The sequence below is a fragment of the Gymnogyps californianus genome, chromosome 3 (genome assembly GCF_018139145.2).
Source record: "Gymnogyps californianus isolate 813 chromosome 3, ASM1813914v2, whole genome shotgun sequence".
Classification (NCBI taxonomy): domain Eukaryota; kingdom Metazoa; phylum Chordata; class Aves; order Accipitriformes; family Cathartidae; genus Gymnogyps; species Gymnogyps californianus.
Genome location: NC_059473.1, coordinates 95,306,120 through 95,318,904, shown reverse-complemented (window position 1 = coordinate 95,318,904; position 12,785 = coordinate 95,306,120). Strand labels below are relative to the sequence as shown.

Below are 12,785 nucleotides of genomic sequence, written 5' to 3'. Positions count from 1 at the left end.
TATCTTGACTCACAAGCTTTTCATCTCATTTTCTGCCCCTGTCTTGTTGAGGAGGGGGAGTGAGAGAGCAGCTGGGTGGGTACCTGGTAGGCAGCCAAGGTCAACGCACCACAGAGGTTAAAATTATAAGTGTGAGATGATGAGGTCTCAGATTTTTGACACTTGTTTTTTTTTCTTGTGGTAGACTTTCAGAGTTCAGATCCTTTTTACTCTTACTGAGGGCAATTTAAACTCCAATTGGGAACGCATTATAGTTTCAGTTAATGCAATAAAACATCGCAAGTTACAGTGGTCTTTGTAGTGAAGCCTAGCTATAGTCAGTAATAAGCTCTAACTCACTGGAAATCATACAGATTGGAGGACAGATAGGTGATAAAAATGGTATACAACCTCCTACTTGCATCCTTACCTTTCTTTCTTTTTCAATCTTTACATGTCATGTAAATATGACTTAAGAATATAACTACACTTTTATTGGTTTATCAGTCAATGATGTTTCAGATCTGAGTACAGTTTACCAGCTCTTGCTGTAGATTAAGAATGCAATTAATTCCATTCATTCACCCTTCATAAATGTAGATTCTGGATTTATCTAGTAATGATGTAGTCAATTCTTGGTGCTGTTTGCTGCTTACGGTGGAGCCTAACATTAGCTTAAGTGATGCAGCAAGGGCAGTCAGTGACCCTTAAGAACTGCCAGCTGTTCATTTACAATCTGAACGTGTGACTTGTGGCACTCTGCTCCACAGCTGTAGTTCTTGTGAACTAACAGCTTATACATTAAGTGATTCTAAAAGATTTAATTCCTCACAAATAAAACAAATGTAAATGCCAGTTCAGCCATGATGGAAGCTGTTGCTCGCCAGAATATTGACCTTTAATTTATTTTGTTTGCAAGGAATTCAGTTGTTATAAATGGATTTGTGTGTTTGTTGTTTCTTTGATTAACTGAAATTTTGTATACATGCAGAAATAAAATACTAGGCTTCTAGAGAAAGTTACAGAAAAAAGCCTGATGCCATGTGCCTGGGGGAATTTGAGCACCTAAATTCTACCTATGCCATATTTGACATTTCTGGATCCTTGTATAAGGGCTATAAACTTTCTGTACCCAAGTTCTGTCCTTGAAAAATGGGTTACAGAGTCAAGCTAATTTTTGTCATTGACTTCAACGTTAGAAGTGTAAGAAAACAAAATGTTACTTGCTGTGTTTTCAGAGACAAGGGTTAGCCTGTAAAATCAGCTTCCCTGCATGACTCATAAAATCTATTTCTGAACAGGGAAGGATTTTCTCTTCAGCATGCACGGGTGACTTTTCCTAGTTTGTTCCACTGTGTGCGATGGTTTTCCTTCCGCTTTTATTTTACACAGGGAGATCAGGGTATTCCAGGGGACAAAGGTCCACAAGGCGAACGAGGGAAACCTGGCCTATCAGGAGAAAAGGGAGATGCGGGTCCTATTGGGCCACCAGGAGACAGAGGCTATCCAGGATCACCGGGTCATCAAGGTCCCCCGGTTCACCAGGACCCCCAGGGTTTCCAGTAAGTAAATACAAGTTTTCCTTGGTTGCTTGCAAATTCAGACGACGTGAAGGTAGCATGCGCTGAGCAGTGGAAATTCAACTGAGCGATACCACAGTATCAGAAAAACTAAGATAGCTCTGAAATAATTTCAGTGTTCAGTTAAGAGGTGGAAAAAATATACGCAGGTGATCAAGCAGTTATTTTAAATTTTTTTTTTAAATATGTGCTATGGATAAACTTTATTTATTCCTTTAGCTCCCGACAAATCAATACGGCTACTCAATACTGTTAATTTTAAAGTTTTTCATAAGCTTAAGAGCTAAAATGTAAGTCTTTGCAACTGAGAAAGAAAAGGAGGCAGACAAAAATGATTCTCAATAAAAGGGAAATCAGCATTTAAAAAGACAATGAAATGCTGCCTGTTAGTTGTAGATATCTTGGTCTGTCTCCATGTGCGCACAGGCACACATCCATGTTATGGGTTCTTTATACCCTAAGTCAGATAGGATAAAGCTCTAAAGAACTTTTCCAATGAAGTTATTGGTCCTGTGATGCAAGTTCTAGTTCGTCGGCTGTGCATCAAAGCAGTTAGTCCCTAGAGGGAGTGAGAAGTTGGCAAATGTTATGCAAAAGGCGAGTAAAGCATAGCAGTGTCACTGGACATCCTTACTGTCTTACGCAAATTAATTTCCATAGACATAACATGCTGATCATCTTGTCAGTTAGGAGTGCCTCTTCCACTTCATGGTGTTAGTGGTCTTTATAATACTGTAATGTATTTGCAATAAAGTGGCCTTTGCAGTTAAGTAAATAACACAATTATATTAAACTATTTAATTTTTGGTGAAAGCTTTATGTTTTTAATGCTAATTTCAGCATTTTTTTATTTTTATAGCTTCATAAAGTGCCGTCTTTATGTTTCTTCTGATACATATCACCTTTTTTCCTTCATCAGGCTGATACAGTTTCACTTGAAGAAATAAAAAATTACATTAAACAAGAGGTTCTTAAGGTTTTTGAAGGTAAGAAAATGAAGTATTATACAACTAAATGTAAATCTTAAATTCTTTTCTAAATGTTTTACATCCCTACAGCCTTTATATACATTTCTTTACATGTCATCTAACTTACATTGGACTTAGCAGCTGCCTTGTTGCTGTAGCTATGTTTAACTGTTGTTTAGTCTACTTAATATAATTATGTTCAAACAATTATAAATTATAGTATCTGTTAACCAGAGTATTTCCTTATGTAAAAGATTAGCATTAAAAGCATAAAATTATGCTCCAAATCATAATAGCAAACATATGTATGTATCATTGTAGATACATGTATGTATCATATATTATTGCAGATACATATGTATCTACAATGTATCATTAAGACATTGAAGATTTATTAAAGTGGAGACAATAGAAATGTCTAATTATTTTGGCCACTTAGTGGATGACTATCTAAATGAGAGAAAGGCTTGACAGCTTTCAGTCATGCAGGTCTAAACTGCTGTGCATTTTCAGCAAACACCCCTGCTGAGCTCCAAAGCTCCCTTGCAGACCAGCATCTTCTGGCACAGTTTTAGGCAAGTACCAGATTCAGCCAAGGCCTTTGTACTATGTAAGCTTTCTTAGGTGTGTCCTTACTCTGAAAAGGAAATATTTTTCTTCCCCAGCGTTTTCTTAGTCAGGGTTGAAAAGCTGTGACTCAGGTAGGTATCTGAAACAAGCTTCTGCTCAAACACCTCTTAACAGTAACTTCTCTTCCATTGCAAAATGCATTTCTTACATCTGCAATATGCTTAGCTATTTTGTCATTAATATTTGTGGATACAAAACCTTTTATCTTTTAGGGATAAAAGAAACCATATAAAGCTTGAGACTTTTTAAACTGTTCAGGCAGTTTTTCACTTTATAACAAGGCTATCGTTTTGTGCATTTTCACCTTTCCCCAGACTGCTACCCCTTAGGAGCTCAACCTACTATGTATTTTAAGAGCAGTTTGTTGGCTGAAGTTACCTCCTTTTCCCATTCAAATGAAATGGTAACAAGCATTTAGTCTATTCGTAAAAAGAAAGTATTAAAAGGTGTCCTGCCTACAGGGAATATTGTTTTTTGTCTTTATAGCTATTCCATTTTCTACACCTCGCTAGTGTTCCCACAGATCTTCTATTTTTGGCTTTGTTTCACTTTGCCTATTTTCTGTCACCTTGCTTATTTTTTGTTTGATGCCCACTCTTCTCTTTAATTTTTTTTTTCTTAAATCTTAAAACTCCACCACAGTAAATACCTGCTAAATTGTGGAATGCTTAGTTAAGTTTTTTAATCCAGTATAAATGAGACAGATTCAAGGTTAGTACCTATTTTGTCTACCTCTAAGGAACACTGAAATGTTACCAAGTGCACTTTATTCCACCAGCATGAACAGTTCATGCTGAAATCTCTGCAATTAATAATGTTTGCTGAGCACTTATAGGTTTTTTCACAACTGTTTTCAGGGTTTCAGTACATTCCAAGAACTGTTCGCAGTATTTAAGCTCTACTTTGCAACTTAATGAGTTACAAATGTATAAGGTAGCCCTTCATAGGGGTGTTAAGTACTAATTATTCTGTGTTCATGTATTTTAAGTAATTGCATCAACAGGAGTCAGAAGTCATTTGAAATATTGGAATACATTAGTAAAAGAGAGTAGTAATAGAAACTTTAGTACAAATTCGTTCAGATTATTTCAAAGGGAAGGACATGTCTTCAAAGACTCAGACATGACTCTGAGCTGGAACTGAAGGCCTCGGTACTTATGGCAGCATTTAATACCTTGGCATTTAGAAGGATTAAACACCTTACTTCCAGAAACTTACTTTAGCTGGGGCTTTGGGTTTTATTTATTTTCCCGTATTTTGCTAGCAGATTTCTTACCCACGTTTTCTTGCGTCCTTTGTTAATGAAGAAAGGATGGCTCAGTTTGTATCCCAGCTGAAGCTGCCTGCTGCAATGCTTGCCTCCCAAGCTCATGGAAAACCAGGGCCCCCAGGAAAAGATGGGTTACCAGGGCCACCGGGAAAGGATGGTTTGCCAGGGCCACCAGGAGAACGTGGAATTCAAGGTAGGAATTCCAAAAAATGTTCCCGCGAATTGTATCTTGAAATCTTTATACACTTGCTAATGATTATGAAATAAGCCAGGATTACCTATCTAGCTTCCTAATGATTAACTTTTAAAACTGTACTTATGTTTTTTCCAGACTAGATCTAAATATTAACCCATAGTAAATGTGTGGATTTTACTGATTAAAAACTCCTAATCAGTGCATTTTATTCTAATAAGTGATAAAGTTAATTACTGACAGATATCTAAAGCTGACAGATATCTAGACTACTGTAGCAGGTTTTTTTTTTTCTCCAAAATACTTCAACAAGGAAGAAAAACTGTGCCAGCACTCTAATGTAACTATTTAGATCCTGTTCCGTATTGAGAGACCATCTTATTTAAGAAACAAAATTTGATGTCTAAATCTGAGTGCTCTCAGCTCTGATCCTGAGACAACACAAGGGAGGAAAAACTGAAGGCAAATATTATTCTTTAAGAAGCAGTGAAAACTGAAATATTACCACATGAATTCTTCTTACAGTGAAATAATCTATTTTCACAAATCAGTTTCAGAGTAATCAGCTTTTCATTATACCCCAAACAGTAATTTGTACATTGCAATGCATTTGGACAGTATAGGACTCTCGTTTCACTGAACTGTCTTTCACTGCAAAATTAGCTTCAAGGGATCCAGGCTCATTGTAGCTGTGCTCTACTGTAGAGTCAGCCTCTCAGAGATTAGAAGGAAGAGGAGAAGAGAATAAAAGGAAAAAAGAGTTTATAGATTAATAATATTTTGTGGGTGGGTAATATGTAATTTGCAGTTTATCTGTAGGTAGTTCTTTATTATCTTTTGTTAGTTTGGTCTGCTCTGGAGTCAGAGCAAGTCAGACTGGAATGAAGAACATGAGAGCAAAGCTGAAGATGTGTGGATCCTAAAGCTATCGGAAGAATAAAGACTTACTAACATTGATAAGCGCAAACCCCTGACAGAAGCTTGAAAAATGTGATGAGCTCAGAATGAGAAGAACAAGAATAAAGGATCAAGGAAAACAATAAAAGGCTTAGAATCTTACAACACTGACTTCATCATTACCTAACTATTCAGATCACTGTAAACAGTCAACTTCAATGTCAGTGCCAGATTGTTCAATGATGATGTATGTGGTGGATAGTCTCAGATGCTTCTGGGAAGTGGAACGTTGTACTAGGCTTCATTTCCAGCTAGTGAGCGTCAAGAGTAAAGATGATAGCTATGCTTGAAAAAAAAATAAAGCTGCTTTTTCATGCCTTATACTTAAGTAAAAGTAGTGCCCCATGTACGCAGGATTTCCATTTATTTTACTGATATGCTCAATACTCTTTTTTGATTAGTAAAAGGTAAGCTAAGTGAGAAGCATTTACTTCTCTGATACATCAAAAGTTATATGAAATTACACTTCCAAGGAAAGAAAACCAAAAACTTGTCTTGCCTCCTTTTTACACTCTGAGTAAGAGATAGTCCTGCGAGAGAAGCACACTTACAAATACCCTTCATGCCTTTCCCAGTTGTGCCTGTGCGTGTTATTGTTTTGTGCCAACAGTAAAAAGCAATTCAAATCTCTGAGCAGATTGAAAAGTATCCTTCCACATTCCAGCTTATTTTCAGCCATAAAAGACACAGCAGACAAGACTTCTTGGAGAAGCATGTTACGTGCATGTGTGGCTGAGACCATCAAGGTAGCATGCTGTGTGCACATGTGCCCAAGTCATAATACGCATTTGGTATGGACTGACAGATACTCCTTATTATATTTCTTACTTGGGTGTAGCCCAGATTGCCAGCTCTGGGGTTTTGCTGTGTGCAGTAATACACATCTGGGCTGGCAGAGTGAAATAATCACTTGTCCAATACAGCCAGTGAAAAGAAGTAGGTACTTTCGGAGAACAATTAACAGGACCTCTACGAACATCTCCAGAGCCTGTTTGTGATGCTGCACGCTGAGCAGAGAGCCTGCTAGAGCCAGCCAGCGGGAAAGGCAGGTGTCACTGTGCGTCCGAGGAGGTGCTTAACTTAACTTGTGGCTTCGCAGGGGTCCCTCCGTACGCCTTGACTGTGGTGCCAGTTCCCCCAGGAACTGGTCTGGTATGACCTGGCTGGATTCCACCAGAGCCTCCTTCTGCACATCAAACCAATAGCTAGGGGTTAGTCCCGGAAGCAGAAAACATAGATACTAACTTCTGGAAGTGTAGTCATGGTCTTCAAAAAGTGTATTTAAGGAATTGCTAGACTCTTGGGCATAGAGTCATTCATTTCTAATGAAGTCCAGTATTGTTACCTGCTGGCCTTCAGCAAGGTTGTTCATAGTGTACCTCAGGTACTTCCCAGTGGTTCAGGTACAAATAATTTTGATTTTATAGGATGGTCTCAATAAAAATGTAGCATGCAAACAAAAAACAACAAAGAATTGCAACTTAAATTATGAAACATGCAATTGGTATTTAAACAGACTTTGTATAATAATGATTGGAAGATTTTTATATATATTTTTCTTCATTTAAAAAAAAAATAACCTATGGCATGTGCATCAGCAAGCTGATTCTGTGAGGCAGTGTTACCAGTGAAATGTACAGCATGTGCTTAAGGAGGAGCAGAGGAACTTGTTTACTGTTTGTGTTTTAAAGGATGCTAATGTCTCGTAGAGAAACAGGAAGTTTATTTCAAGACTTTATAGACAAGCTATAGCAATGTCATCCATTTGCAGTCAGTCAACTTGTCATGTGTTAGAGGATCTAGATCAATTAACTCCACTGACTTAATTGGATTTTTAAAACTATAATAGTAAGTGAATTTTAGTCCATTAGAGCAAATGCACCTTGGGATAATTTTGCAATCCAGAGATCCTTTATGTTAATATGACTATTGTTTTTTTCTCAATAGAGAAAAGAAGATTTCATCTTAGTTAAACTTCACCGTTTCTATCAAATTAAGGAAACAAGAGTTTTTTTATAGGTCCTCATAACTCATGGTAACCTCGAGGAATCAAACATCACAGCTCAGGAAAGAAAAACACCATGTGATGAATAGTGAAAGTTCCTTATCTTTATTGCTAATCTCTGTTGTAAACTTTGTGTCTCTTATTATAATTAGTAATTTGTATGGTGGGAGCACGTAGAAACCTTGGCTGACATCAGGAACCCATTGTAGTGGATGTTGTCCAGACACAGTCACTCTTCTGAAATAGCTGCACTGGTTTCAAGCGTTGCCTCCTGTAAAATGTTCTTTGTTGTGGAGGGAGAAGTTAACCTGTTTTACTTCGATTTCAAACCCAGCTACTACCTCTCAGCTAAGAGGGCTGTAACACACAGAAGGAATTCAGAATATGCACTGGAAGCTGGATGAGAGGGCTTGCTTTTAGCACCCTTCCTGTTGCTTTGCAGTTGTTTGTTTTTAAGAACGCAGAGTATTTGCACAGTAAAACACAGTGGATACTTTGGTCTCATTGTTCCCTGTCGTGGTAATGTGTTTGCCTCATATTTGTATTAAAGAACCTCGGATTTCTCTAGATACTTGACATGATAGTTTCAGGTGCTTGCATTATCCATGCAAGTGGAAGAGGGTCTCCATGATATAGGTGGAATACCTTTTGGAGCTGTTTAAATGGGAGAACTTTTTACCTCCAAGTTCATAGACATGAATTTGTGTCATTTCCCAGTAGAGCTGAGGGTGTTGGGGTAGCGATGCTTCTGACTGATGTTTGTGAAGAGCACCAAACCGAGAGCTGTATTGTAGCTATCACCACTCATCTATGAGCAGAAGAAAGCTTATCTGTTTGAACACGTACTTGCTAAATACTGCTACCAAGTGTTTACTATACTACCCATGTTGGGTACATGTTTACATACTACGATTTTTGGGTTGCAGAAATCACAACAAAACTTCTGGAACCCGAGTGAAAGGTTTTGCTAAAGCAGTCACCTTTTGAATTAAGCAGGTACCTCTTACTGGAATTGTAATTCTACCAGTAAAAATAGACAGCATCTTATATGTGCCTTTACGTTAAAAACAATAAATCAAAATCTGATTTGTGTATGGTAATATTTTCCTTTGATTGTGTACGAGTTTGTCACTTTAAGCTCAGAGGGAAGGTGATATAGAAGTGTAATCATGGCCCTACTTCTGAGCAAAATATACCTCATTAAAAATCAAATATTTTCCTGCCAGAATTACACATTACATTGTTCGGATTGTTTACTTATAGGCCTGTTTACTGATATGCTTACACCCTGTTAAATAAAGCCTTATTTTTAGAAAAGATATCTGGGAATTTTTGTATTAAACTTCAGTGTCAACAGAACTTACCTGCCACTGTGTACAAACTACACCTTTGCATGTGTATTCAGATATAGCCAGTAATGGTTTACACTACCCTGGATCATATATTTGCATTGGCAGGCTGTTCTTTGTCCTGTTGTGGGTTTTTTTTTTTTCCTTATTGTCTTGAATTCCAGTGATGTTTACAGAATCTTTCAGTCTTTCTCAGTCCCTTTTCAGTTATGTCTCAGATACCTGCAGTAATGGTTATCATGGAGATTGTAAATGTGATATATCGTAAATGTGATTTCTCTCTTTTCCCCATAACTAAAGAAATGCAAAACAAATGGTTAGTGGTAGCACTACTTTGTAAAATTACAATTAACTGGGTTTGTAGTGAGAAATGTACTGTAACTATCTTGTAAATTAAGAAACATAGAGATACATATAATAAATAGGAAATGTAATAGATCCTGTGGTTGTATGATTGAGCTTCTCAAACAGTAGCAACTACTATGCGTTACGTGAGATTTTCAGAGTAAACCAACTTGATGTAGTTATAAATACTACTATGGTCATTAAAGAGCAAAATCAAGATTCACAATTGAATACAGACACCTGCATATTCCCTTTTCTGAGTCTTTATAGCTTGTGTGCATATATGCCTTGTACAATTCCGCTTAACTCAGTGAATGAGTTAACTCAGAATGCATGATTAATATTGTTTCTCTGTGAGCTTTTAAACAGTTGACTTCCTTTTGTTATGTTATGCATGTCACTCTGCATGCATTTTCTAATGTGTTTGCCTCACTGTAATTTCCTTGTTGGGGTGCTGAGAGAAGAGTAAGATAATTGATGCTCTGTTTTGAAACCTAGAATGATTGCAACAGGTAATAGACTTTCTACCGAAGTGTATAATGAGCTTGTGTTTAACGGAAAGCTTGAATACTCCGCATACCATTCCTACTGCATTGTGTCTGTCGCAACAACCCTGAATGGGTACCCACAGCACTTACAATAGTTTCCTTCTGGATTGTCCTGTAAAGTACCAGTCTTGCCGTAGACCGCAGTACACTGACAAGACAGCCTTTGCCGTCCATCTGCCAGTGCCCATTAATCTTCCTGAGACATCAGGTGGATTGATACCACCATGCTGACTGGTCAGCCGTGACTCTTCTCTTTTAACTCAAACTAAATTGCAGCTCTCACAAGAGGAAGTTTATTGTATGGCATACACGACACTGGAAATATACTGGTCCCTGAAGCAGAACAAATTTAATTCCAAATGTGACCAGAAGTTGGCAAACTAATCTTCAATATATGTCACCTTACATGCCAACGTCAGAGGTGTTGGAGACGGAAGAGGGTTTCCTTATAATCCCTTTTAAAGTAAGGGGTTGTGGCAGGTGTCACTTGTTCCTTTCAAAATGCCTTCATCCCCTGTCCTACATAAATTACATGTTCTAAACAGAAAAGGTACATTTGTAGATGGATTCTTAACTTTGAGATATTAAGCAGTGTTATGCCGATAGCCACGAGTCCTCTGCTCTAAAGCAGCCAGAGGGTTTCCAACTAATAAAACTTGTTACAAACAGTTTAAGGAAAAAGAAACGGGGGTTGGACATGAGTTGCAGCACCTGAGAAGATTGAAGCTATTTAGATAAATACAAAGCTATGGCCTGTGAAGAAAACGAACACAAATATTCAAAGTATAATTGGTGATCACACCTTGTTAACGGTGTGTAGGCCTTGCATGCTAGAACCCGAAATCTGCACAAGCTCTAAAGAAGCCTCATTCCACGTGAGGGCAGCTGTGTAATGCTGGGGGGGGAGTGGGTCTTCTCTTGCATACAGGGGAATATCTAAGCATACAACTACCAGTTTACAGTCTAAAAAGTGCAGACGTAAAGATTTATGCAGAGCGGAGAGGGCGAAGTCTCGCTCAGTTTGCGGGCTATCAGAGAAGGGCTGGTCAGACTCCAGGTGGCCTTTGGGTTGGTGCTTTACATCACTTCATCAAACAGGTAACGCTGGAGCAGAATACGCATTTGGTTCTTTATTAGAGGAACTTCAGGAAGGTAACTTAAAATCTAGGGGAAGGGTCCAGCTAGTGAACATAGCGAGAGTCCTCTGGCAGAGGATGCAACAGTTACTGCTAGAAATGCTCGTATTTTCCAGCAGGAACTTAGAAACATAAGAGCTGTCTCAGAAAAAAATACCAGTCTCAGAAAAAGAAGTGAGCATGTGTTTTCCCAATTACATTTCTCTTGCTAATTTCCTGTCAACAAGATATATGGAAGATCACTGTTTATAATAAGAGGACGCTCTTATTTTCATATCTTTATTCTGTGTAGGTTATAGAGGACAGAAAGGGGAAAGAGGCGAGCCTGGAATTGGACTGCCCGGTAACCCTGGACCACCTGGCCCTGAAGGTACAAGTCTCCAGATTTATTTCTGCTATTGTTATTTATGAACTAACAGGCCTTTCTCCTGGTTTTCACGCCGGTTTTGCACCCGTGCCTTTCCTCCCGAGCTTGGTCGTGGCGTGAGGTCAGAGCCACCTGCCTTCTCGCGGATGAGCTGGCGTGCAGCTGACTGTCGGTGATGAAACGCGGGGCACTGCGCGCGCTCTGGCGAGGACTCTGCTAATTCTGACTTTGTTTTACCAGCTACTGGCCTGCCAGGCCCGCCGGGAACGCCAGGCTCACCCGGACCGCAGGGGCCACCTGGACCCAATGGGAGATGCAATCCAGCAGATTGCTATTACCACGTATCACAGACTCGGTCACGCACCAGCGGGAAATAAAAACCCTCTCCCCTAGACACTTGGGTTCACAGTCACTTTTCACTCCTCTCAATAAGTTAATTTAACCTTTGAAATATTGGGTGCATTTTTTTTTTTCCCTTGACACTGCATGGTATATAGATAATTTATAAGGCGCAGAATTGAGCCTTTTTCTATGTTATTTGCAGTGTCATAATTATGAAATGATGACGTATATTTTCCAGAGTGCATTCCATGTGTTACGTTTCTCATATTTATTTTGCTTAGAGGAGAAAATAGGCCCAAATAATTTTCATAAGCTTTTTTCTTCAAACAAAAAATATTTTATTATACCTTAAGACAGTATGTATGCCTCAGTGTGTAAGCTGGCTTTATTTTTCTTGCTGCTGGTGAAGTTTAAATGGAGAAAATGCATTTCTGAAGTTTTAAAGCGTACCCGTTCATGGCAAATGCGGGACCTGAGCTGGAGCGCTGGGAACTCTGTTTAGACTAAACGTTCACGTCCCTCGAGGAGGCTCTGAACCAGGTCCGTGTCGTGCACTACAAACGCTACCCACCGTTTCAGTCACTTCCTAGATGTCGAAGAAGGAGACGAAGATGTGTTTATGATCTCTCTAATCCCATCCAACACTTAGCTTCAGACTGACTGGAAATTCGCCAGGTGTAGCCCCAAGAAGCGTCTCTCCTGACTGGATATTGTCCCAACTGAGAGCTTGTACGTTCGTTTAGTCATGGTTACGTATACTCCAGATAATAAACTGCTAGGGGCTGGTGTTGATGTTCCCAACGGAGAACTGGCACATCGTCTAACCATTACATGGACTTAGTAAGTGTAGTATCATTGCCTGTAATCACACTACTTTGCCATTATGTCTGCTTAAAGCAAAATCGATCCCTTGCTTTAGAGCAGAGGGTGGTGGGTACACAGTGAGACAGTCAAAGAAGGACCTTCACAAGTTTCTAATCTTACTTGATGGCACAGTTTTCCTCTTCCTCCTGGAATAATCATGTGCCAAAATAAGCTTGAGAAGAACATGGAAACAGCAGAATGCAAAACTCACAGGTCCTAGTAACTGGTTGCAAAAAATTATTTGAGTTCAAG

At 38.8% G+C, this 12,785-nt stretch overlaps 1 protein-coding gene across 1 annotated transcript in view; it reads left to right on the top strand.

Annotated features, from left to right (window-relative positions):
• Positions 1–11,739, top strand: part of COL19A1 (collagen type XIX alpha 1 chain) — a 198,092-nt gene extending 186,353 nt beyond the window's left edge. Inside the window, 6 exon segments of the mRNA XM_050893865.1 lie at positions 1,372–1,513; positions 1,516–1,541; positions 2,479–2,545; positions 4,465–4,620; positions 11,253–11,330; positions 11,568–11,739. Coding sequence (XP_050749822.1) covers positions 1,372–1,513; positions 1,516–1,541; positions 2,479–2,545; positions 4,465–4,620; positions 11,253–11,330; positions 11,568–11,704 — 606 coding nt within the window. The 3' untranslated portion in view covers positions 11,705–11,739.
• Positions 11,740–12,785: the final 1,046 nt, after the last annotated feature.